The sequence below is a fragment of the Nelusetta ayraudi genome, unplaced genomic scaffold, assembly GCF_046127955.1.
Source record: "Nelusetta ayraudi isolate G7.1 ecotype Tasmania unplaced genomic scaffold, CSIRO-AGI_Nayr_v1 ptg000004l, whole genome shotgun sequence".
Taxonomy (NCBI): domain Eukaryota; kingdom Metazoa; phylum Chordata; class Actinopteri; order Tetraodontiformes; family Monacanthidae; genus Nelusetta; species Nelusetta ayraudi.
The window spans coordinates 835,242-861,134 of record NW_027466054.1 but is presented as its reverse complement, the minus strand read 5'-3'; the positions used below and the strand labels follow the sequence as shown (position 1 = coordinate 861,134).

General features: G+C 49.2%; 1 protein-coding gene across 2 annotated transcripts; it reads left to right on the top strand.

Moving 5' to 3' along the window:
• On the top strand, positions 1-25,795 carry LOC142899165 (uncharacterized). Of its 2 annotated transcripts, XM_076042635.1 has the most exons (43): positions 1-334; positions 3,657-4,207; positions 7,203-7,283; positions 7,393-7,452; positions 7,650-7,713; positions 8,702-8,829; positions 8,930-8,947; positions 9,105-9,122; positions 12,669-12,848; positions 12,919-12,945; positions 13,016-13,078; positions 13,157-13,249; positions 13,325-13,375; positions 13,458-13,589; positions 13,669-13,722; positions 13,798-13,842; positions 13,928-13,978; positions 14,160-14,297; positions 14,383-14,448; positions 14,526-14,552; positions 14,623-14,721; positions 14,811-14,846; positions 15,109-15,195; positions 15,415-15,447; positions 15,564-15,599; positions 15,741-15,800; positions 16,920-16,997; positions 17,088-17,123; positions 17,202-17,255; positions 17,338-17,409; positions 17,491-17,550; positions 17,649-17,679; positions 17,775-17,828; positions 17,900-17,931; positions 18,020-18,130; positions 18,205-18,352; positions 18,428-18,492; positions 18,722-18,850; positions 22,997-23,029; positions 23,112-23,366; positions 23,637-23,834; positions 23,925-24,034; positions 24,904-25,795. In XM_076042635.1, the coding sequence occupies exons 1-43, from the start codon at positions 16-18 to the stop codon at positions 25,106-25,108; spliced, it is 4,188 nt and encodes a 1,395-aa protein (XP_075898750.1). In that variant the 5' UTR covers positions 1-15; the 3' UTR covers positions 25,109-25,795. The 2 variants fall into 2 exon arrangements, with proteins under 2 accessions (XP_075898750.1, XP_075898759.1); XM_076042644.1 differs by lacking the exon at positions 13,928-13,978.
• The last annotated feature ends 98 nt before the right edge of the window (positions 25,796-25,893 follow it).

Below are 25,893 nucleotides of genomic sequence, written 5' to 3'. Positions count from 1 at the left end.
TTCTTCAGATCAGATATGAGCAGGATGTCCAGCAAGCTGCTGCTGCTCCTGCTGCTCCTGGCCGGGCACTGCCACTCCTGGTTCTGGAGCCGCGATGATGCAGACGATGATGACCACGCCCCCACGACCCCCACGACATCCCCGACACCCATACCCACCACCACGGCAGCGGCCACCACCACGGCAGCGGCCACCACCAGCAGCACCCTGCTGCTCAGCATGGGCACGAACGGCTCCAAGGTGGCATGGAAAGATGAGGAGGCGTCAGGAGGAGGAGGAGCAGGGGAAGCAGCAGGAGTCAACCTCCTGGCCACCAACGCCACAGATGACACAGGTCAGTTTGGAGGAAGGAGGAGGGAGGGGGGGGAGGGGTCAAGGTCGGGGCCAAGGTCAGCTGATGATTTAGGAGGCAGTGACCACAGTAACACTGTAAGGGGCATTCCAGACAATCTCTGCTACTGCTGCCTGATTGGCCGCTGTGCTCCGGGGCCGGGGGGCGCAGGGCCTCATTCGCCCTGCCCAACTTCCTCAACCAGAGCTCGCTGGGTGAGGTGGGGGCAGAGGAGGGTCAGGAGTGGCCGTGGTTGGCCAGGAGCAGCTACCACCCAGCCGCCCAACGGTTCCTGCTGCAGGCACCCGCTGCCCCCTGGCCCTGCCCCCACCCCCCTAGCCCTCCCGCAGCGTCTGCCTGACTGGACGGAGGCCGCCTCCCCATGCAGTGCCACCACCTGCCTGAAAGGGGCACCAGAGGGCCTGTGCTTGTCAATTAGTAACTGGAAAGGTGACAAACGGGTTAGAATGTACCTGCTCTGGAAATACATTTTCAACCCTAGCAAGTGAGTGTGTGTGTGCATGCACATGCACGTGACGTCTGCTACCACTTCCTGTTTGCCCCTCATGCAGACGAGCGAACACCTGAGCGCAGCGCACAGTGCACAGCTGCATGCTAACACTGCTCGGCTACACCTGGAGCGGCTAGCTGTGGGCGGGGCTCAGCGGCAGCATGGCACTGATCAGGAAGTGTGGGACTGATCAGGAAGCGTGGGACTGATCAGGTAACATTGGACTGATCAGGCAGCACGGGACGGATCAGGTAATATGGGACTAATCAAGTAACATGGGACTGGTGAAGACGTGTGGGACTGCTCAGATAATATGGGACTGATCAGCATGCGAGGCTTCTCCTTGCAGGATGACCCTGTTAGACGGGAAGTGGATGCGGAGGCCCCGCTGCAGCCTTTTTTTTAGTGCCACCATAAATCGTGCTGCATGCAGCTGTGCTGAGAGCAGCATTGTTGCTGAGCTGGACGCGTCTCTCGGGGCTCTGGCGTGAACTTTGCTCTGCAGGAAGCTCTTCATTGCGGGTTCCCAAAGCAGCTCCTGCTATCTCCACGTCTCCATGGCTGGATAACTGGCGCTGTAATAACGCTGCAGCGGAGCCACCTGGACAGTTGCAGCAACAACACATGTGTGCAGAGCTAGTGCCATGCTAATTAGCCTCAAAGACCAGATTTCTCCTGATGTGCTGAGAAGCTGCTTAGGTTTGTGGCGCTGCTTTCTCTGGGTCTGGGCCAGCAAGAAAACAAGCTAGCTGCCCCATTGTCTGTGTGGCAAGCTGTGATTTAGCACCCGGCGTACTGGAGGGGCGAGGGGGTTCATCACACCATCTGTGGCATTTACGCTGGCGGACGTGGGCGTGAAAGCAGCGCCCAGAGAACAAGAGAGGCCTTGTGACCAGGATGAGTCAGATCGTCACTATGTCTCTGGCAGGGGTCAGAGGTCAGGGCAGCTCGCTGCCAACACCCCGCGCAGCCAGGAAGACTTAATGGTTCCTCTGCCACCACAGAGGAAGAAGAGACGCTGCTCTCACATTCTTCAGAGATCTGAGCGAAGAGTCGCTTCCTGTCTCTGGTAGGGACAGGCTGCAGGGAAAGTCCAGAGGATTTGGCTCATTTCCCACCTACCGCTGTTAGCATTAGCATTAGCATTGAACCTCATAAAGCTACATGTCCGCCGGTCTGGACTGGGATGAGGCTGTGTTCACTGGTTGAGGTCCAGCTCTGCTTCCAACAAGCCAGCTTGGCTTATCTTATCTTAGCTTGGCTTAGCATCAGGCTGTGTGAATAGAGGCACCAGGTGCTTTGGGTCTCAGACTCAATTTTTCTCACGTTTGTTTTCTCAGGGCTCACGTCTAATCCAGTCTAATCTGGAGAACCCCCCCCCCGCACCTCCCAACCACCAACACCACTGCGTCATGTGATCCCCACTCACTCACTTTTAATTGGCTCATTGACAGTGTGAAACTTTTGTGCAGCTGCTCCCAGCTGGCAGTAGCTGCTGAGAATGTCTGAACCACTGTGGGAACCTCGGCGTCCTTCAGCAGCTGCTGTGTTTGGCTGCAGCCTTGAGAAACAGCCAACAGCTGCAGGGCCCCGCCCAGCCAGCCAATCAACCAGTCAGTTGGTCAACCAGTCTGCCAGGCAGCCAGTGCCCCCTGTTGGTCAGACAAATCCCTTGTATCACTGCACCTTGTAGTGTCAGTCTGTTGGTCTAAGTGTGCGTGCGAGTAGCTACAGCTAATGCTACAGCTAATGCCACAACATGGAGCTTTGGACTGTGATCAATTGCTTGTATCTTCTGAAACTACTCCCCAACCGACGGCCTCTCATCCTTCCTAGGCAAAGTATTGACAGGGCACTGGAAAGCCAAGGTCACTGATTGGCTGGGGGGGGTGGCGGCGGTGGCGGGGGGGAAGTGCGGGCTCAGTCATTAAAAAAAGCACAGTTGGAAAAGTTTGTCAAATGATAGATAAGTAAGTAAATAAATAAATAAATAAATAATCATCACTCCTGAATGCAACTTCTTAAACGTCTTTTTCTGAATTGGCCCTTTAACAAAAAACAAATGACTTATAATTGATGCAGTTTCCTGCTGTTTGCTGCTGCAGATACGATTAGCTGGAGGAATCGTCAGATTCCAGCAGCATCTGCTATGACTGTGACATCACTTCCTCGTTCCACCGGGAAAGGAAGTCAATCCTTCCAGCAGCTGCTGCTGCAGCTGCCAGTCAGCAGCCGCACTGAGATTAATTGCCAGCAGTTGACCTCAGTGGGGAGATGACCACCAGGGTAAACCCCCAAACCCTTCACACTTCCAGCTTTGCGACACACTGTGTGATGTGTAGAAAAGCCTCCTGAGAGGTTGCAGTTCCACCGTTTGGCCACTGAGGGCACCCTTTCGTGAGAACGCGGTCGTTCCTCTCCCTGCTCCCTGCCATGTGGGGGCGCTAACACTCTGCCTGACGTGGGAGCTGTGAGTCAGGCTGACTGCCTCCAGTGGCCGCCGAGTGAGTAGAGGTCTGAGCTCTGACCACCTCCTCCCCCTGGATATTGTGAGTCTGTGGGAACTGTGGAGCAAGTCCTCTGACCTCTGACCTCTGGAGAGTGGAACCAATTCCATTAGACCAATGAGGAACTGAAGCTCTCAGCTCGAGTTCATGCTGATGTTTTGGATCTTCTGCTTTCTTGTGGAATCGCTACTTCCAGTTTATCTATGAAAATAAAGTGTGGTGGTAGAAAATGTTCTGCTTCTTCTTCTTTTGCTGCTTCTCCTGCTTCTTCTTCTTCTCCGCCGCCTGACTGGTCTTTCTCTCCCAGCAGACAGTGGGGTCTCCCTTAAGCAGTTGATGGGTGATCCCCCCCCGAACGGTGTGGTGACCTCTGGCGGTGACGGCGCCACCTACCTGCTGGACCCTGCGGTGGGGGAGGTTGTGGTGGGCCGGCCAGCGCTGGCCCACCTGCCCAACCCCTTCTACCGCCACTTCTCGCTCGTCTTCCGCGTGCGGCCATCATCACCAGCCGCCGCCATGCTCTTCGCTGTCACTGACGGGCCGCAGCGGCTGCTGCATGTGGCGGTGAAGCTTGGCCCTGCCTCCCCCGGAGGGGGGCGCCCACTGCTGCTGTTCTACACAGAGCCGGACGCTGAGGCCTCGTACCTGGCCGCCCGCTTCCACCTGCCTGGCCCGGTGGTGGGTGCCTGGAGCCGCTTCTCGCTGGCCGTGGCTGAGGACCAGGTCAGCCTGTACCTGGGCTGCGACGCCGAACCGCTGGTGGTCCCGCTGGAGCGCTCCCCCGACCCCCTGGAGCTTGACCCCGGGGCTGCCATCTTCGTGGGCCAGGCCGGCGCCGCCGACAAGGACAAGTTCCAGGTAGCCTTTATTCTGATGGTTCCACTTCCTGCTTTGTGTGTGTCTTGACCGTTGACCTACAAAAGAGCCTGTGTCTGGGGTCTAAGGTTATTGTTCCATCTCTCAATTTGTTCAAATCTTCTTGCCTTCATTTCCTCTGGCTAGATGGCACTACAGGCAACACATAGAGATTAAAGTGTGTGTGTGTGTGTGTGTGTGTGTGTGTGTGTGTGTGTGTGTGTGTGTGTGTGTGTGTGTGTGTGTGTGTGTTAGGTACACAAACACACCTACACAAAATGAGAGGGCTCTGAAGATACACCAGAGAATGATGAAGTGCATGCATCCCAATAGGATTGTGCGATGCAAAGGGCAGCCTGGTAAGACGGAGGAGAAGCTAGGGCAGGACACACACCACAGTCCCCAGAATCTCCAAGCACAAGTCAATGAGGAAGGCGTGATGGAAGTAACAAGGCAACTGAGTGAGATGGGCATTCAAGACAGCAGACAACCTAAACATATCTGCACAGGAAAAGTCCTGAAAGAATGAGTGAACTGGCCAGCAGCAGCGTCAAGGAAAGAGTGGGAGTTATTTGTTTGCGACCAGGACTAGTTGCTGGAGGTAACAGGCTCAGGAGAAAACTAAAGGCTATGTTATCAATAATTTGGAGTATAGGGGCTGATCGCTTCGGAATGAAAGAGCTGAAAGCAGCGTAAACCCAAAGTAGTTCAACCCAAAGAAAACAGATACTTGAAGGAGATAGCAACCCTTAGAGGAGATCTGCGTAGGGTGAAGAGAGCATTTCAAGAAAAAAAAAAAAACAGCAATTACAGAAATCTGAGACAACCTGAGAGAGCACATCAAGACCTTGCCATGACCAGTGCCATTGCAGAGACATGAGGCGACGGTTGAGCGCAAGGACAGATTTCATAAAAACTGTTTCCAATTCATGTCCAAACTTCTTGGTGACTAGAGATTGGGGGAGTTGAAGGCATCGGGAGTTGAGGTGGAGGGGCACCTCCACCAGGTCCACAGTGACCCCAAAAGGGAAGAAAGCCTGGCAAAGATGGAAAGGATCATCCAATCAACTAGACCGCCAGTTCCCTTCAAAGAAGAGGAGCCAAGCTGGCAGGAAGTTAATGACTTCATTAAGAAGGCCAGAGGAAAATCAGCTCCAGGGCCCAATGGCATTCCGTACAAGGTGTACAAGTGTGAAAGGCTCAGGAGTCAACTCTGCAAGCTGCTGAGAGTGGCATGCAGGAAGAACTTCCTTGCTCGTGATTGGCTGATTGCTGATTGGATTAAACAATTTCGCACCATCTCCCTTCTCAATGTTGAAGCTAAAATATTTTTTGGGATCCTGGTGAAGAGGTTGCCCACCTTCATGTTGGCCATTGGGTACATGGACACTTCAGTCCAGAAAGGTGGAGTACCAGGAGTTTCAGGCTGCTAAGATGCAAAGAGGAACAAATGTGACCTGGCAGTCCTGTGGCTCAATTTAAACAAACTCATAAGGAACTCTTCACCAGGTAGTGGATCTGACACTGAAGACGTACCACTTCCCTGAGCGGTTCCAGAAGCTCTTGCAGGGTGCCGTGGTGTGTTTTTGCGTCTCTGCAGTGTGAGTGAAAGGGTGGCTCAGAACTCTGGCTGATGAAAAAGCAAGTGTTTCATCTCGCGAGAGGAACAAGGGTATCCGAGACGAGCGTGTCTGACTCAGTTGCTCGCCGAGTACAAGTCTTTTATACCATGGAATAAACATGAGCATGAGATGAATAAACATGAGCAGCATGCAATGACCAGATACAGTATCTGAATTCACTCCAGACACAGTGTCGCCAGGCAAAGATACAAACCCTATCTGAGCTACTTGAAGCCATCCCCAATCTCTTTTGGTTAACCTGACATAACCATGGTGTTTAATGAGGAGGAAAAAGCAACCTTCGCATGGACCTTGCTTCATCCACTTTGTGAGAGTGGGAGAGAGTGCAGCAGTAGAGACAAAGAGCAGAGGAGTCCTGGCAACAGCAAGCGACAGGGAGATGCAGGCAGACCTGAAGAGACAGCTCAAGTTCCCAAGGGTGATTGCCCAAACCAGCCTTAGACCAGACATTGTTCTGTTGGTCAGCAGGGACCAAACAAGTGGTGCTGGTCAAGCTGACAGTACCCTGGGAAGAGAGGATGGATGAGGCCCATGAACGTAAGCTCAAGAAAAACCAACCCCTCATCCTCGAGAGCCAACAGAACGGATGGTAGGCATAGAATCTGCCAGTTGAGGTAGGCTGCTGAGGCTTTGCAGGACAGTCCCTCTAGAAGGCCCTGGGGATACTGGGAATCATTGGGCTTGCTAGGAAGCGGCTGGTGGTCAGCATCGCTAATCAGGCAGAGGCTGCCTCAAGATGCATTTGGATCCAGAGGGAGGTGCGATGGTAGCGACAGGTCCAATGTCCTGGATCTGCCCCTGTCGTCAAGCCCCCCTGAGGTGTAGTGGGCCTATCGACGAAGGGGGGTGCCCAGCTGAAGACCTGTTGGGACCACCTAACTCATTGCATTTAACCAGGTTGTTGTTGTTTGGGAAGGGGCATGATCCAGCAGTGTGTAGTCCTGCTGTTGCTTTGGGGAGGGAAGGAGAGTGAGCGATGCCACTGGCTCGCAGTTGTCGCAGGGGTGAGTACCTGTAGAGGTGAGCCAGTTGTATTTTGCATATTCATGTGTGTTACTTCTGGTTGACTGCAGAGTGTGTGTGTGTGTGTGTGTGTCCGTGTGTATGAGTGCTTATTGATTGTGTGTGCCGATAAACACATACACACACACACACACACACACACACACATACACACACACACAGGCTCCAGAAAAATTTATCATGTAAGTTATTTATGGATGACTGAATTGTGTGTGTGTGTGTGTGTGTGTGTGTGTGTGTGTGTGTGTGTGTGTGTGTGTGTGTGTGTGTGTGTGTGTGTGTGTGTGTGTGTGTGTGTGTGTGTGTGTGTGTGTCTTTCTCCTGCCCTCCAGGGGGCAATCTCCGAGCTGAGGCTGCTGGGAAACACTCAGGCAGCTGAAAATTTGTGTGATGATGAGGATGACTACGACGATGTGAGTCTTTGTTTCTTTGTCGCTGTTTGTTTGTTTATTTCTTTATTTAATTTCTAAAAGCACAGCGACAATCTGATTGGCTCTGATTGCCCCGGCTCCGCCCCCCTAGGCCTCCGGAGACTATGGCAGCGGCGATGTCGACCGCACCAAGACGGGAACAACTGTCAAGGTTCGTCCACTCTGGGGCTAAACTAAGTTAAGCCAAGCTAACTAGCCACCTATAAAACACTTTATAAACCCATGCAACAGCACCCTAGTGGTTGCACAGCAGCATCATTCAGTCTTTCACAATAGGAGCGTTCGCTGTCTGTTCACTGATTTTTCAATATAATATTTTTTTTAATTCTGGTTGTTTTTCCTGTCCAGACCACCACGGCACCGTTGCGGCCGGTCCCTGAACCTCCCGTGATGCCATCATCGAAAGGATCAGGTCAAAAAAAACCTCAGCAGTGCCTGAATGTCTTTTGTTGAGCTTTTATTTGGAAACATCCTGGCAGCAGAACTAGTAAATTAAGTGAGCGATTCAGAGACTGTAGTAGTGTAATGTAGTAGAGGTTTTCGGGAAAACCCGAAGCCCCGAAAACCAGATTCAGTTCACAGGTCAGTTCTCAAGCAGTTAGTCTGGAGCCCGGTCAGAATCAGACATTCTGAGCCAACCTGGCTTGGATTTTAGGGTCCATTCACAAAAATTGGGTCCGGGTCAGAATCGAACGTTCCTATACCCAACATGGCTAGGACCTTGACCCTTTCACAAGAACTGAGTCCGGGTCCGGGTTGGAAATTTCAGAGTTTTTCTCGATACTTGGAGCTCTACCAGTGAATAGTCGGGTCCCATAGTACCCGAGAGGGCGCGGGGATTGGCGGTCACAGCTGTCAGTCTCCCCAACCCTCCTATTTCTCTTCCTCCGCCCAATGCGAGGCTGTGAGCCTACGCAGCTCACAGCTAACTAACAACATAGCCTGAACCATTCAAAGACTTGAAAAGAAAACTGCGTGACAGAGAGTGCCATGAGGAGCAGGCAAAGGGGAACAGTACCTTGTCCTAGCTACAGCTGATGTTAAAACCAGGATGTGATCTCGCATGTTGCCCTCACCACTGCCTGATAGTAAATTATTTCTTCAAAGTCGTGTAATACATGCACTTGTCCTGTTTTTGTAGCATATTTTACGTCACGTAACGCAGTCATCCTTGGAACATTGTGCAGGCTCTCTCCTGTAGAATGCATGATGACTCAGTATACATTACCATGGATCGCCTTATTCCATTACGTGGTATTTGTCTGGACTGTGTTTCATTGTTTTATCATTATTATTATTATTATTATTATTATTATTATTATTATTATTATTATTATCGTTATTACTATTATTAAAAAAAAAAACATCTCAACTTCCTGTTACTCAACTTGCTGCTGCAGGTGTGAAGAGAGAGAAAGGTGACAGAGGAGAGAAAGGCATGAAGGGCGATCAAGGCCCCGCGGGACCGAAGGGAGACTTGGGTTCCACCTCCGGTTCTGGGTTCTTCTCACCGGGAGGAGCCTCACAGGTAGGCCTGCAGCCGACAGCCAATCAGCAGCAGCCCAGTCTCTGCAGCAGACCCTAACCTTTCACCTCTGACCCTCTGACCTTCTGACCTGTCCATGCAGGGAACCAAAGGTGAAAAGGTCAGTTCACATTATTATTATCATTATTATTATTATTATTATTATTGAATATTTTTACGTTTTAATATGTTGATGTTGACACAATTCAAGATTGACCAAGAATTTTCTGCTAGTTTGACCCAGAACTGACTTGTTTGTCTGTCTATCTGTGTTTCAGGGAGACAAAGGGTCAAAGGTCAGCCTCTTCTTTTCTTTTCTTTTTCTTTATTTCAAGTTAATTGAATTCAGTTAAATTCAATTCAAACGGATTTATTAATACTGAAAGGGCAATTCAGTTTACAGCCTCAAGTCACAAGTACAACTTAAAGGGCACCTGATAACAAACAACACAAGCAACATCCACTCTCTCAGTACCACAGATTGGCAAGGGCAATCAGCGCTAGCAGCACATAATAAGATAATATAATAAATAAATATGCAATAGATACACAATACGGCTCTCGGTCACAATGTCTGGCCTATGTTCGTCATTTAACTGTCTCAGCATTCAGAAGCCTGAATGAAGGCTGAAGGAATACAAGAATTTGAAAATCTGTTTGTCCTCCTTGGTGGGCAAGATAATGCCACTCTGAGGGCATCAAACAGAACTCCTGACTGAGGATGTGGTCAGGATGACTCATGAATTGTCTGGCTTTCTGGACAAGCCGTTTCTTCCAGATAGAGTTCAAGTCAGTTAGCTGGCCTCCAGTGATCTTGGACACTAATTGACAATATTGCTGAGACAGTTCTTCTCCTTCACAGATAGACCATAAAACCAACAAATAAACGAAAATGTCAACAAACTTTCCATGAAAGCATGATAAAAGTTTCATAAAATGCCCTTAGAAACATTCAGCTTTCGCAGTAGATGGATGCATTTTTGGTCCCGTTTCACAATAGACTCTGTGTTCTTGTCGAACTGGAGTCTTGAGTCAAACAGTGTTCCTAAAAACATTTAGATGTATAAAACAATCTTTCCTTTTTCTCTGTGAACAGTATTCGCAATGAGTTCAGGACGATCCCTCCTAAAATCAATGATTAACTCCTTGATTTTCTTCACATTTAAGTCCAGGTAGTTATCATCGTACCATTCCACAAAAGAAGTTTGTGCACAAATCATTGTCTGATTGGGCCCTGTAGAGGAGTGACAGTAGGGACGTGTCATCAGAAAATTTGACATGGTGGCTGTGCCCTTGGGAGGACTTGCAGCTGTCAGTATACATGATAAACAGCAAAAGAGAAAGTACACAGCCCTGTGGAGAACCTGTGTGATGGACATGGACATATAATAATTCGCAAATACACACTAAATCCTGTCTGTTAGAAAGTTTAAGAGCAACAGTAAAATCTGATCAGGCAAATAAATTGATAAGCAAGACGTTCAATTAAAATATGAGTCTGCATCTTATTAAAAGCTTAGGAAAAGTCAACAAATAAAAGCCTTCCATGTGCACTGGCTTTTTTCAGGTGCTTATATATCCTGTCTAGGATAAACATCTTTGTGTCATCCACACCTCTCCCAGAATGATATGCAGATTGTAGTGGATTCAGTTTGCCGCATATAAGGGAGACAATTTCCTCCATCAATATTTTTTCAAGAACTTTCATCACAAGGGACGTTCAAGCAACTGGCCGGAATTCATTGAGTTCTTTTGGATTATTAGATTTAGGGATTGGAATTATGGTGGATGTCTTCCACATGGTCGGTATCTGGCCACTCTCAACACACATGTAAAACAATAGTGTAAACACTTCACTAAGCTGGTCGGCACAGTGTGCACACAAAGTGCAACCACATATAGAGTCAGGACCAGCAACCTTACTTATATTCAGTTTTTTAAAAGAAGCTTTAAGACACTTTCTTGCGATAAGACAATATCATTCTGTGGGGACAGAGATTCCCGCAACATAGAAATATTATTCAAAAAAAATTAAAACTGTTTGCTAGGTTATCATCTTCCTCCCCCTTTATTCAGATGAGCTACCTGGCCTCCCAAGATGGCTGGTTAATTTACAACATGGGTTTTATTCCTCTCGAGGCAACTTTAATATCTCCACTACAGTACTCCCTTTCCATTTTATTTTTATACTTTATTTTTGCCCTCCTTATTTCCTCCTTGACTCCTTTGGAGACCGCTCTCCTCTCCAGGGGGTCCCCTGAATAGAAGGTTCTTTTCTTCTTGTTGATCAAGGCTTTAAGTTCTTTAGTCAACCAAGTCACCCAGAGATTATTATTGGGGTAGGTGATCACTTTTTTTTGACAGCGCATGAGTTTGCGGCTGCAGGTTGCTTTTGCCTTCTTGTTGTGAATGTATGAATGAGTATGTGGAGCACAGTGCTGAATTTCCTTCGGGATTAATAAAGCATTAATCAATCAATCAATCAATCACTTTTAGTGGGAATTATCAAGTCCACACAGAATGTGATGTATGATGAGATAGTGTCAGAGAGTTAATTTACATCATCACACGCATCATAAAAGCAGTTTCAGTCTGTGCACTCAAACATGCCTGGAGGGAGGAGATGCTGTCCTCTGACCAGACTTTCACTGTTCTCTCCTCCTGCTCCAAACATCTGAAAGTTGGTTTGTATACAGGCATTAGATAAACGCTGCTGTGATAGGAGGCACCAAAGGGAGACAAAGGAAGGAATTTGTAAAAAGGGACATACTGATCATGTGTCCTCAAAGTCTTTTTCAAATTGCAGTGATTAAAATCCCTAAGACAAACTTTGGTGCCTCAGGGCACAGGGAGTCCAGTTTGTACTTGATGTCCCTGATCAGTTGAGAAACAGCTGACTGTTCGGCTTGTGGGAATGTATGTACACTAGCGTGTAGAACAGCTGTTGGAATTTGCGAGGCAGGTAAAAAGGACGGAGGGAAATGGATAGTAACTCCACATCAGCCGTACATATCTTCTGTCTGATGGCCACGGTGTTGCAGTACCTCTGGTTCACATAGAAGCAGACTCCTCCTCCTCGCCTCTTGCCGGTGATCCCTGGTGACCGGTCCGTGCATATTGGGCTGCCAAACCCAGTTAAAAGCAGGTCTGAGTCCTGATCCGTGCCACCGAGCCATGCCTCAGTGAAGACAAGAAGGCAGGTGTCTTTTATTGCCCTTTTAAACTTGGCATATATCTCCATTTTATCCATTTTGTGTCTAATAGATTGGACATTTGACAACAAGACAGAAGGAAGCAGCGGTAGTTTGCGGCGGTTGTCAAGCAGAAGAATTTTTAGTCTCCGTTGTAAACCATCTCTTCTCCCTCATTTCCGATGGCTCGACTTCTTAGACTGCCTTCGGAACTGCATCGGTATATTCGCTGGGACAGTGCCAGCTGTAGAAGTCTGTAAGGACAGGAGAAGCTCCCGGCTACAGAAACTCTGCTGCTGTCATATCCTTTGGTGTAACTGACAAAATTCAGCAGCAGCGTTAACAAACACACACAAAAAATCTTACAGAAGTCACCGTGATTGGCGACTGGAGTACTGACAGATCTTCCACACACATACTAAAACAATAACTAAAAAACACATGCTCAAAAATAACAGGCTTAACGACAATATTGTGACTGAGATGCCGTCGGGTTGCACACTGCTGAGCACCCCGAGAATTATTTTTCACTCTGAATCCAGACATACATTATTGTTGCTTTGAAGACAAAGCAACAATAATGTATGTCTGGCTCTATTTTCACACCATCAATCTGACTGGATGATGGACTTCCTGGCTCCGCCCCCTCAGGGCAGCTCAGGCTTTGGTTACCCTGGCAACAAGGGGGAACTGGGCGTCCCGGGGCCCCAGGGCCCCCCTGGGCCCCCTGGCCCTGCGGCTGAGGTGGTTCGGCTGGGAGACGGCTCGGTGGTGCAGCAGGTTCCAGGCCCGGCAGGTCCAGTAGGACCTCCAGGAACCCCTGGAGAACCAGTGAGTTGTTGAGACCTTGGTACTCTTTGTTGTTTGATGCTGCTCTCTGATTGGCTGCTCCATGTTCCAGGGGGATCCAGGAGAGGACGGCAAGGAGGTGAGACTCAGTCAGTTTGAACCCTCTGATTAGTCGGACCTCCAGATATGAACTCTACTCTGCTCTTCAGGGACCTCCAGGTCCTCAGGGTGTCCCAGGGAGTCTAGGAGGCAGCGGAGCCAAAGGCCAGAAGGTCAGTCACCTGAAAACTCACTCAGGTTTGACGTCACTGCACTGCTTCAGAGAGTCTAGCGACTGTGTTTGATTCCAGGGGGAACCAGGAGGGGGCCAACCAGGGCCCAGAGGTGCACCTGGTCCTCCTGGTCCAAGGGGTCCAAGTGGTACTGGAGCTGGAGACCGCCAGGTGCGTGCTCACCTGCAGCACCTTCGTCTGTGGTTCCGTCCGACAACACAAACTGACTTCCTGTCTTCTGTTCAGACATTCTTGGACATGGAAGGTTCTGGGCTGGTGGATCTGGAAAAGATCAGGGTCTGTTCAGGTTCTCAGTAGATGACCAGATCATCACCTTAGCCACACCCACTCCTAACTCTCCCCATCGCTGCTGTACCAGGGCCCTCAAGGCTCCCCGGGCCCACCTGGACCTCCCGGCCTTCCTGGAACCTCTTTGCTCCAAGGCCCCAACGGACCAGTGGCTGTTGGACCTCCTGGATCTCCAGGAGCAGACGGAGCTCCTGGTCTACCGGTGAGGGTTGAAGACCAGTCACAGGAGGATGTTGTTGTTGAGTATCCAGAGATAAGAAGAAATGGTGGTTGTGTTTCAGGGACCTCCAGGTCCTCCTGGAGCTCCGGGTCCAGCAGGTGGCCTCGGGATAAAGGTGAGTTACTCTGAAACCTGGAAAGATCTGAGAGAGTTGTGTGGTTGTGCTGTGTATTCCTTGTTTCTCCACTAGGGGGACAACGGTGAGCTCAGTCTTCCTGGAGCCGTCAGGGAGAAGGTGAGTTCCTCCAGAGGTTGAGTGCTGTTGGGTGTCTCTGAGATGTGGTGAAGAAGGTCTTCTCCTCCGTCTATCTCGCCTCCAGACACAAGACTTTTTCACGGGGCTCCTCTCTTACTTTTCTCCGTCCTCCACGGTGTGTATGCTGGTGTCAGGTACTGGGTCTAGGTTCTCCTGCAGTTCCTCTGTTTCCTCTGGTTCCTGTCATGTCTTTTCTTGTCCCTACTAACAGAAATCTCTGAAACCTGTCTTCTCTCCTGCATGTCGTGTCCTTGAACTGTGTTCTGCTCTGTCTGAATGTCTGTTGGTCTCCTTAGGGAGCTCAGGGTGACCCAGGGAGGACCGGTACTCCGGGCCAGAGTGGGCTGGCGGGACTCCCAGGTCCGATCGGCCCTGCTGGACCTCCAGGACCTCCAGGACCACCAGGACCTCCGTACCGGGGCGGGTTTGATTCTGTAAGTAGAGATGAAACAGCTTGTGAACCAGAAACCATCAGATCCATCAGATGGTTCTGATCCTGCCGGACTTGGTTCTGTGCAGGGAAACTTCAACAACGGAGACGGAGCCGCTAGACTACCTGGACTCCAAGGCCCACCTGGCCCACAGGTACCACCCCCCTCAGTCATGTGACCTCCTCCCTGGCTGCCTGACTCTAATACTAAACGCTGTCTTCTGTCCTTCAGGGTCCAGCTGGACTGGCTGGCCTGCCTGTAAGTGACCTCTAATTGACCTGATAATTGACCTCTGATTGACTTCTGACTGACCTCTGCTGATTGACAGGGGAAGTCTGGCCTGCCAGGGATTCCTGGAGCCAAGGGATCCGAAGGGCCCCGGGGTCCGCCCGGCATCGCTGGCATCGATGGCTTCCCGGGACAGTCGGTCAGGATGAAAGATGCATGCTGGGAGTTTGTGTCCAGCCACTATTGGACCTTCTGGATGCTTAATCGTGTTTCTTCTCCATTTTTCAGGGTGTGAAGGGCAATCAAGGAGAGCGAGGAGAGCCGGTGAGTTCCTTCAGCTGGAACCTGGAGCTCCATCACCACCTCGTGATCAGGTCTCTTGATCTCCTGGGGGAACCTCCTGGAGCTCAGGGTGATCCTGAGCTCCCCTAGTGGAATCTCCTGGACTGGACGATGGTCAGCCTGGACTTCCATTAAGTCCTGGAGGTTTCAGTGGTCAGCCTGGACCTCCAGCTGGTTCCACCAGGAGATCAGGAGAACTACTGACCTCCTCACGTTGATGGCTCTATCCCACCGGGTGTTTTAGGGTCCTCCTGGACGGGACGGTGGTCAGCCAGGACCTCCAGGACCTCCTGGACCTCCTGGACGAATCATTTACCAGCCCTCCAACGACGTAAGTCCCAGTCTACCCACCTATTGACCCCTGACCTCCAGTGACCTTCCACTCAATGCCTCCCTCAGTCTGTGATGTCATCACTAAGCCCTTCCCACAGCTTTTATCAGCATGACAAAGTCCCTCGATTTGTTTGTGATGTCATCACTAAGCCCTGCCCCTCAGCCTGTCAATCACTGCTTGCACTAACTGCCTCACTAACTCACTTGTCTTGTGTAGTTTAATGATGTGTTCTACAATGAAGGCTCTGAGGTGAGTGCCTCCACCCGCCTGACCATGTGACCATGTGACCACACATCCTCACTGGTTTCATTCACCATCTGTCTCTTCTTCTTCTTCTTCTTCTTCTTCTGCTTCTTTGCTTGCAGGGCAGCCAAGGACCTCCAGGACGAGCTGGATTCCCTGTGGGTGTCGCACGCGCGCGCACACACACACACACACACACACACACACACAAACACACACATACACACACACAAAGATATTCCAAACTGATGTGTGATTAGGTGTCTGTGTGTGTGCGACCTTGCTTGCCTGCCTTTCAGGGCCCCAGAGGAGCCAAAGGAGACAAAGGAGACTCTGGTCCTCCAGGATTGGCACCCAAAGTGAGATCACATGATCAGTTCAGTCTTGTCCCCACTTGGTGGCTCATGATTGACAATGACAGGGGGACAAATAAATCAAAGATAAAAAAAAATAGTGTTTACAGTAGGGTTGTCACGATACCAGAATTTCAGTAGTCGATACCAATACCTGTTAATGTGCAAGATTCTCGACACTAATTCAGTACCATGATTTAAAAAAAAACAAAAAAACCGAACCTATGTACTTTTAAATTCACTACTTTATTGGAAACTGTTTCAAACATTGTTGTGCTTCTTGCAATACCAGCTGCCAACTGCCAAAGGGTAACTATACATTCAAAAAAGAACAGCAGTGGCCTCAAACAATATTGGTCTTCTTATAAATATGGAAATAAATAACAAAACAACAGTGGTGTGGAGCCTGATCTCGCTTAACTAAAACCTCTATTACCAGCTTCTAACAACCATAACGGCGTCAGTGATTTTTGGATGTGATCACACTGATACTGTAAAGGAAACAAAACTTTTACTTTAAATAACAAAGTAAGAGAATGTCCAGGCAGTATCGTTACATTACGTTAAACCTCTATTATTTATTAGCACGAGGGAGCGACTGAGAAACAGAGTTGATGCCTGCGTGGATGACGGAACGTAGGCATATTCGGGCATAACGTGACACACAGTGATAGCAAACAGAAACTCAATCACCTTAGATTTTCTAAACAAGTCGGGGCGCCTACCTTTGAAGTGTTTAGCCAGGTTTGACGTTTTTTCCTCCTTTCGTCTGAAATCAAAATATTTCCACGCGCGCCTCTTAGGTTTTCTTCTTCAGCGCTGACTGCTCTGCGCTGCTCACACGCGTATACTGTCCCCATCAGTTCTGCCGAGCTCGCCGACAGAAAAGTTGCATATTTGGTTCTGACGGTGCCAGAAAAAAGCAAGTATAGAATTTTTTTTTTCGTGTCCGTATCGGTACTGGAAGTATCGGTTCTTGTGACAACCCTGATTTACAGTTTAAAATGCCGCTGAAGCAGGTGATGGGGGATCGATTGATCGTGACTGAAGATGATTTTGAAGGTGTAAGGATGGTTGTTTTCATGCTGCTAAATGTTTGTGTCATGCTGCTGCTGGTGTGTTCAGGGACAGAAGGGAGAGCCCGGCCTCATCCTGGGGCCTGATGGGAAACCTCAGTATATCGGTGGGCTGGGCGGAGCTCCGGTAGGCAGAGCCACAACGTTTCAACCTCATTCTGGGCAGTTTGTTGTCATTCAAACTCTAATGTTGCTGTTGTTGTGTCATGACCTCCAGGGTGACCCCGGCCCTCCAGGACTTGTTGGACCGCCGGTGAGAACCGACTTCCTATTAGCCACATCTTTGCTACTCAGACAGAAACATAATGAAATCAAAGTATTTTCTGTTCAGGGTGCGTTTGGTCCTTCAGGACCGAAGGGGGAGATCGGCCTGCCAGGACGACATGTGAGTGCTCAGACTCTGTTGTTACCTCCTGTTAGTCCTCCCTTGATTCCCATGATTTTATCATGTCTCCTGACGTTTCCAGGGTCGGCCGGGTCTGAACGGGGTCAAAGGAGAGCGAGGAGATCCAGGAAGTGGCTTTGGACAAGCCCCCCCAGTAAGTCCTGCCCACCACCTTTGTCTCAATTACTTCAGAGTCCAGTGTCATCCTCAAGGAATTTTACCTCCTGTTCCTCAGGGTCCACCAGGTCCTCCTGGGCCTCCTGGACCACCCGGGCCTGCAGCTCCCTCAAGTGGGGTGAGTGGGCTTAACACAGTGGATAGTGTGGGTTTTCACAGTAACCAGGTGTCAGTCGGGACCAGGTGTTCACTGTCTTACTGTTGTTGTTGTTTCAGGGCTACGGCCATTACTCTACGTATCATCAAGGTACGTCATTCCTCAGGAAAGCTAGTTAGCAAGTGTTAGCATGGCTAACACACCTGTGCCAGGTGTGCTGACAGGTGTGTTTCCTGTCGCTGCAGTTGTGAAGGGGGAGAAGGGCGACCCCGGGCCAGCCGGCGCGCTGGACATCCCAGGTACTCCCTTAGTGGCCACCTGCTGAAAGCTCAATATTTGACACCTGTGTATTAAATTTGTTTCCCTGCAGGTTTTGGGTCAACTGACTTCTTCAGCCTGAAGGTGGGTCTCACCATTGTCAAGGCCTGTAGTTGGTGGTAGCTCATGGTCGTTGCAGTTTGGTGGTAGTTTGGTCTGCTGATGTGTCCAGAATGAGATGAAGGGTGAAGCAGGAAGTCCAGGTGTGAAGGGGGAGAAGGGAGAACCGGGTGGAGGATACTATGACCCGCGCTACAGCTCCGTCGGACAGCCTGGACCTCCTGTAAGACCATGCTAACTGCTAGCACGCCCGCTAACGATCGGCGACCTCACAGCTTCCTGTCTCTGTCCCACCAGGGCCCCAGAGGAGAATCCATCGTGGGCCCACCTGGCCCCCAGGGGCCTCCCGGGCAGCCAGGGCAGGGCTACAATGGTCGACCAGGACCCCCGGGGCCACCGGGACCCCCAGGAACCTCTGGTGTCGGTGACAATGCGGATGGACGCAGTGAGTTTGAACCGTAAGAAAGGATGAGTATTTAAAGTCCAGTGCTCATGTGACCCTATCCCTTTTGATTGACAGCCTTCAGTGTCCCGGGATCACCAGGACCCCCCGGAGCACCAGGACTACCTGGGCATTCGTCAGGGGTAAGAACACCTGGTAGCACCTTAAGTCCTGTAACCTCTACCACTAGAGGGCAGATACACATGTTGCAATTACAGACTTTTAAAAAAGTTAAAAAAAAACAAAAAACACAGAACTTCCTGATTTTAATTTAATGATTTGAACTCATAGAAGATGGATCAATAATTAACGTATTGAAAAAGCAGATTTTAGTATCCACTTGGTGGCTCTGTTGTTCTTGACTGTCTGCAGGTGACACTGCTGAGGTCATATGACAGCATGACGGCCACAGCCCGCCGCTACCCAGAGGGGGCGCTGGTGTACGTCATTGATCAGACAGATCTCTACCTGAGGGTCCGAGATGGAGTTCGCCAAGTCCACGTAGGCACTCTGTCTGACTCTTCATTTTCAATTGAAATGAAATTACATTTTCTACATATCCCATGATTCTCACTCGATCAGTCTAACACTCTCCAGTGTCACGTCGTCACTCTCAGTCTCACTCTATCTTTTTCTAGGCTAACTCCATCAGTCTCACTCACTCTCCAGGCTCACTCTGTCACTCTCAGTCTCACTCCATCACTCTCCGGCCTCATTCTCCAGTCTCACTCTCAAAGTTTGAAGTAGAATCAAGCGTCTGGCTAATAAAGAAGAAAAGACAATGACTCTCTGCAGATGATCAGGGGGGACACATCCCATTGGATCGGAATACCATCCAAAAATAGCAACCAAAAGAGAAGGTGAGATATTATAGGCATAGGCATTAGAGATAACTTCACAAAAGGATGACCAGATAGGTACAAGTTTTGGACAAGACCAGAACATATGGTAGGAAGTAGCTGGGGCCTGTTTACAACTGTCACATGATGGGTCCACATTGGGAAATATCTTTGCTAATTTAGCCTTCGAAAAGTGTAAACTATGTAGCACTTTGAACTGTATTAAAGCAAGTCTTGATTATATAGAAGAAGAGTGTACCTTGGTAAGAGCCATATCCCATTCTTTGTAAGACAGAGGAGCCCCCAGGTCTTTTTCCCATTGTTCCCGAATATGTGCAATGGAGTGGTTGCGACTATCCATAATGCGTAAATAAATATATGATATTCTCCTCTTATTTAGCATGTTAACTTTTAATATGGAACCTAGACATCAAGAAGGGGGGGATAGAAGGGAAATTAGCTAACTTTTTTCGAGTAAAATCCCTAATTTGCGAATATCGCCAAAAATAACTCTTGGTCAGTCCGAATTTTTTGGATAGCTGTTCAAAGCTGGCAAAGATATTCTCAATATAAAGGTTTTCAATACTATGAATACCCTTATCATACCAAATTTTAAAGCCATTGTCCAATAAAGACGGTTGAAAAAGATGATTATGAGTGAGTGAAGAGAGATATTCTGAACACCCAGACATTTTTTGAATTGATTTATTATACGCAAGGATTGAGTTACAATTATATTATCTTTAATATTATTAACTAGTGGCGGTAATGGTGCACAAAGTAATGCCGAGAGTGAATGTGGCCTGCTAGTACTCTTTTAGATCTGGAGCCATGCAGGGATCTTCTCATTCCTGTCTTTTAACCATAAAGAAATAGCATTAAGATTTGCAGCCCAATAATATGTGAACAGATTGGGAAGTGAAAGTCCACCTATATCTTTTTGTCTTTCCATAAATTCTTTTCTTATACGAGCAGATGTATTATTCCATATGAAGGAGGAAATAATTTGATTATATTTCTTGAAAAATGATTGAGTATGAACACAGGTAACGCCTGGAACAAGTATTGAAACTTAGGTAGAATATTCATCTTTACAGAATTTGTTCTCCCAACGAGAGAGAGAGGCAGGATAGACCACCTTTTAATATCTTGTTTGCACTGTTCAAGTAAGGGAGTGAAATTACATTTAAATAGGGTGTAATATGACTTGGTGACCTTTACACCCAGATATGTGAAGGACTCGGTGGACAATCTAAATGGTAGATTTTATTGAGATTAAGTTTGTATCCAGAAATGTTTCCAAATTCTTGTAAAATTCTGAGGATTTCAGGGATAGATGTAGTTGGGTTGGTGACGTATAGTAATAAATGATCTACGCAGTCGAACGTTTTCTCCAAATCCACAAAGCGCATGTAGACTGGTTGGGCGAACTCCCATGAACCCTCGAGCACCCAGCGGAGAGTATGGAGCTGGTCCAGTGTTCCACGACCTGGACGCAACCCGCACTGTTCCTCCTGAATCCGAGGTTCGACTATCGGCCGTATCCTCCTCTCCAGCACCCTGGAATAGACTTTACTGGGAAGGCTGATCCCTCTATAATTAGAGCACAACCTCCGGTCCCCCTTCTTAAAAAGAGGAACCACCACCCCAGTCTGCCAGTCCAGAGGCACTTTCCCCAACCGCCAAGCGATGTTACAGAGACGTGTCAGCCACGACAGTCCCCCGGAGGTGGGAGTTGCAGACCGCACTGACAGAGGGCTCAACCAGACCTTCCCAACAGACCCTCACAATACGTTTTGGGCCTGCCGAGTCTGTCCAGTCTCCTCCCCCGCCAGCGGATCCAGCTCACCACCAGGTAGTGATAAGTTGACAGCTCCACCCCTCTCTTCACCCAAAACACATGGACGGAGGCCAGATGACACGACAACAAAGTCAATCATCGACCTCCGTCCCAGGGCATCCTGTTGCCAAGTGCACCGGTGGACACCCCTGTGCTCGAACACAGTGTTCGTTATGGACAAACTGTGAATAGCACAGAAGTCCAGCAACAGAACACCATTCGGGTTCAGATCAGGGAGGCCGTTCCTCTCAATCACACCTCTCCACGTCTCACTGTCGCTGCTCACATGTGCGTTGAAGTCCCCCAGCAGAAAAACGGAGTCCCCTCTATCACTCTGTTTCACTCTATTACTCTCCAGCTTCACTCTGCAGTCTCTCTCTGTCACTCTCAGTATCACTCCATCACTCCCCATTCTCATTCGATTACTCTCAAGTCTCACGCTATCATTCTCTGGTCCAGGCATGGGCAAACTACAGCCATCCGCTGCTGCTCCAGCCCCTCTGTCAAATTTTAGAACCCATTGTGGCCTACCAACCAAAAGTTTGCTGCTACACCTGCTTTAGTCTAACTGTCCAGTCTCATGCTATCACTCTCCATTCTCACTTGATCACCCTCCAGCTTCATTCTCCAGTCTCACTCTATCACTCTCAAGTTTCACTCTATCACTCTCAGTCTCACCCTATTACTCTCAGTCTCACTCCATCACTCTCCATTCTCATTCGATTACTCTCAAGCATGGGCAAACTACAGCCATCCGCTGCTGCTCCAGCCCCTCTGTCAAATTTTAGAATCCATTGTGGCCCACCAACCAAAAGTTTGCTGCTACACCTGCTTTAGTCTAACTGTCCAGTCTCATGCTATCACTCTCCATTCTCACTTGATCACCCTCCAGCTTCATTCTCCAGTCTCACTCTATCACTCTCAAGTTTCACTCTATCACTCTCAGTCTCACCCTATTACTCTCAGTCTCACTCTATCACTTTCAAGTTTCACTCTATCACTCTCAGTCTCACCCTATTACTCTCAGTCTCACTCTATCACTCTCCAGCTTCACTCTCCTGTCTCACTCTGTCACTGTCCAGTCTCACTATGAAGGTCCTTACACACCAGGAGCGAATTCACTAGGCGAATAATCACGTGTTTTTTAAAACCAATTGAAGTCAATGGAACCGTACACACCGGCAGCGAATGTTCACGGAGCGAAAAAGCTACAGATATTTTTTCGCTCCTGTGTCGAATTATTCGCAGGCGAAAAGGCGAATACTGGACTTCTGACCAATCAAAAATGATGTTGGATGGTCGATGACGTCACATCAACACGTCGATAATTCTCTCTCCCTCTGCAAACGCACAGCCGGTTGACGGAACTCCAAATGTCTGACGGACATTCTGAAGTACTGGCCAAATTTCACTGGGTCCAATTTAAGCACCTGGATGGTCGTGTTAAACTCACCCATCTGCTCTTATGTCTTTTTTTTTTTCTTTCAAGCCGTGGTGTAGAAAGTGTTGTTTCGTTTTATGCACATAAAACCAAACTTCTCGGTCACCAAAAAAAAATCATATCTTTTATTCTTTGGTTTAAATCTGTTCCGAAAAGCTTTCTAAATGATAAAAACATCCAAAGGTCATTCATTTAACGGCTGCAACACCTCTCTCAAGAACAATATTAGGTGAACCCAAATACTTCTATTCTTTTTCTTTTTTGATTCAACCATCACCAGGACATCTTCACTTGAGGATGTAGTCGTCTCCATTGTTTCTCCTTCGGCGCGACAGAAAGAGCTTCAGTTGCTTAGCGAATTTCAGACGCATATTCGCGTTGCGCTTGGTGTGTATAGAAAAGAAATCGCCTTTTCACGTCGCTTCTCCTTTGGCCCGGTGTGTAAGGACCTTAACACTATCCAGCCTCTCTCTCTAGTCTCACTCTCCAGTCACTCTGCTGTTCTGACTTTAGCCCTCTGTTTGCAGCTCGGCTCCTACATCCCGTTGCCCAGCCAGGATGTGAGTACCCACCCACTTCCTTCCCCTTTTCCCTTGTATCACTTCCTGTTTGGAGGCCAACTTCCTGTCTGTGGTGCTGCAGGGTAACGAGGTGGTGGTGAAGGAGTCTCCTGATGTTGAGCACCAATCACACGGCGACACATTGTCACATGACCCCCGATACCAGCCAGATCCCCGGTACCAGCCGGACTCCAGGAACCGGCCCGATCCCCGGTACCAGCCAGATCCCCGGTACACCACCCAGGGGCGCCCCCTGTACCCTCACTACAGCATCACACCACCTCGGACTCCTCCTTCTCCAGAGAGCCCCACCCACCGCCACACTGCTGGACCAGGGGTAGGACCTGACCCCTCCCAATTCCTGTCCAGACCCTTTTACTACCTGTCCTGACCCCTGCCACTTTCTGTCATGTCCCATCCTCCCACTTCCTGTCCTGACCACTCCCACTTCCTGTTCCGACCCAATTATTTCCTGTCCTGACCCCTCCTACTTCTCCTCCCACTTCCTGTCCTGACCCTATTGCTTCCTGTCCTGAACCCTCTTTTGTTCCTGTCCTGACCCCTTTAACTTCCTGTCTTGACCCCTCCTCCTTCTCCTCTCCCTCAGCTCCACCTCGTGGCCCTAAACACGCCCCAGTCAGGCGCCATGCGAGGGATACGCGGTGCTGACTTCCTGTGCTTCAGCCAGGCTCAGGCTGTGGGACTGCAGGGAACTTTCAGGGCCTTCCTGTCCTCCAGGCTGCAGGACCTACACAGCATCGTGCGGCGGGCCGACCGGGACCGGCTGCCCATCCTCAACCTGAAGGTCCGCAGCTCCGCCCTTACAGTCTCACCCTGCGGCCAAGCATGACAACTAACGGAGCTAATGGAGTCCACTTCTTGTTTCCTCCATCAGGATGAGGTCCTATTCGACAGCTGGGACTCCATCTTCAACGAGGACTCAATGAAGGAGGGCGTGTCCATCTACTCCTTCCAGGGCAAGGACGTCCTGGCTGACGACACCTGGTGAGTCATGTGTCCCCGGGCTTAACTAACGTAGCAGATGACGTGGCTAATGTGGCTAATGAGGCTGACTGACGTGACTAAGGGCGTGTTCTCATAGCCTCGCCGCGCCTCGCCTCGCCTCGCCTCGCCTTGCCACGGTTCGATTGTGTCCTCATTGGCCCCCGGTTCACGAGACCGTGGGCGGAGTCGACGTGGTAAAGCGGGACAATGTGTTCGACGGCATCATTTCTGTGCAATACACGACAGCACAGCGATGGACACAGTAGAAGTTGTTTCATACCTGCTGCTCGGTCTGTGGTTGCTTTTCTGTTCAAGAAAGAACAGTTTTCCTCACTGAAGTCACAGTTGATCATTTATGCAGGCAACATTTATAATTTCTGGTTTCGTTTTCTGGGAGAGTAAATGTGTAGTTCAACCTTTATATCTTCACCAAAAGTAAACACGAGATAGATACAATGGGAAATAGCATCTATTTAAAAACAAACAGACAGTAAACACGCCTCCTTATTTGAAACAGCTGCCCTAGCGAGCCAAGGACCACTTTATGCCGCGGTGTTCGAGGCTTCCTCGCAGCGAAGAGCCACGTCCTCTCGACCAATCCGTATTTCCTCTCGTCTCAAGACTCCTCGGATTCCCTAACTTAACGCGCCTCACGCAGGAGCAACTCGGTTTGTTCCGAGCGCTCTACAACCGTACCGTGGTGAGGCGAGGCGAGGCTATGAGAACGCCCCCAAAGTAGCTGATGATGTGGCTAACAAGGCTGAGTAACGTGACTAACGTAGCTGATGATGTGGCTAATGTGGCTAACTGCAGAAAGGAGCAGAGTCACCCTGATTTCTTTCTTCTTTTCTACATCCTCTCCCCCCCAGGCCTGAGAAGATGTTGTGGCACGGCTCGAGCAAAGGCGGCCGGCGCCACCTGCAGTCGTTCTGCGAGGCATGGCGCGAGCGCTCGGCCGGCGGTGCTGCCTCCACACTGCTCAGCCGCAGCCTCCTGCAACAGAGCAGCAGCAGCTGCAGCGCCGCCCTGGTGGTGCTGTGCATCGAGAACAGCTACGGGGGTGGAGCCACATAGACACACACACACAAACACACACACACACACACACACATACACACACACACACACACCAGCCGACTCTGTGTGCTGTGTGCTCAGGTGACAGCCGAGGACCAAACACAGTCTGGAGTTAATTTGAACCTGACGTGTGACCTTTGACCTCACAGGCTATTTCCTGTGTTTCCTCTCCAGGCTGTGAAAGTCTTTTGTCTTTTATCTTTAATCTTTTTACCTCCTCGTGTCTTAAATAACAAAGTGTCTGTTGTTGGGAAACTTTAGATTACCTGTTTGTAGGAAGACAGTTTTTTATTTACATTGTATGATAATAATTAAAACAAATAACGTCTTGAATTTCTACAGTATGTTATCATTGGTGTGAAAGTTACATTTTCCTACTTAAAATGTGTTTTTTCTAAATAAATAAATGAAAACAACTAAATGCAGGACGAGGATGATTTATCTTCAATGATTTCTTAAAATGAGCTCATTTGCTTTATGGGTAGAAATTGAAAAGATGTTTATCTACATGTCTGCTGGCGTCCGCTGCTGGCCTGCAGCCTACGGGAACCATCTCTGCACTGTTGCCTTTTCACCCATCGCCTCTCGGCCTGTAAACAGAGTGGTACAGCGTCTGTGTTTCATTTTTCAAATCCGTTGTTTATTCTTCTGTCCTGTTGATTAAACCTGTGCCCTGTGTAGAAACACTCGCAACTCTTTTCATCTTTAAATCTTCAGTTAGTAAGTATGACCACCTGCAATCAGGACCATCAGAGGGAAAATAAGTGAACCTGATTTTTTTT

Coding starts and splice junctions, on each gene's coding strand:
- LOC142899165 (XM_076042635.1), top strand. CDS start 16: ATGAGCAGGATGTCCAGCAAGCTGCTGCTGCTCCTGCTGCTCCTGGCC. Junction 13,590..13,668: donor ACGGAGCTCCTGGTCTACCG/GTGAGGGTTGAA, acceptor GTTGTGTTTCAG/GGACCTCCAGGTCCTCCTGG. Junction 23,835..23,924: donor TGCCCATCCTCAACCTGAAG/GTCCGCAGCTCC, acceptor TTCCTCCATCAG/GATGAGGTCCTATTCGACAG.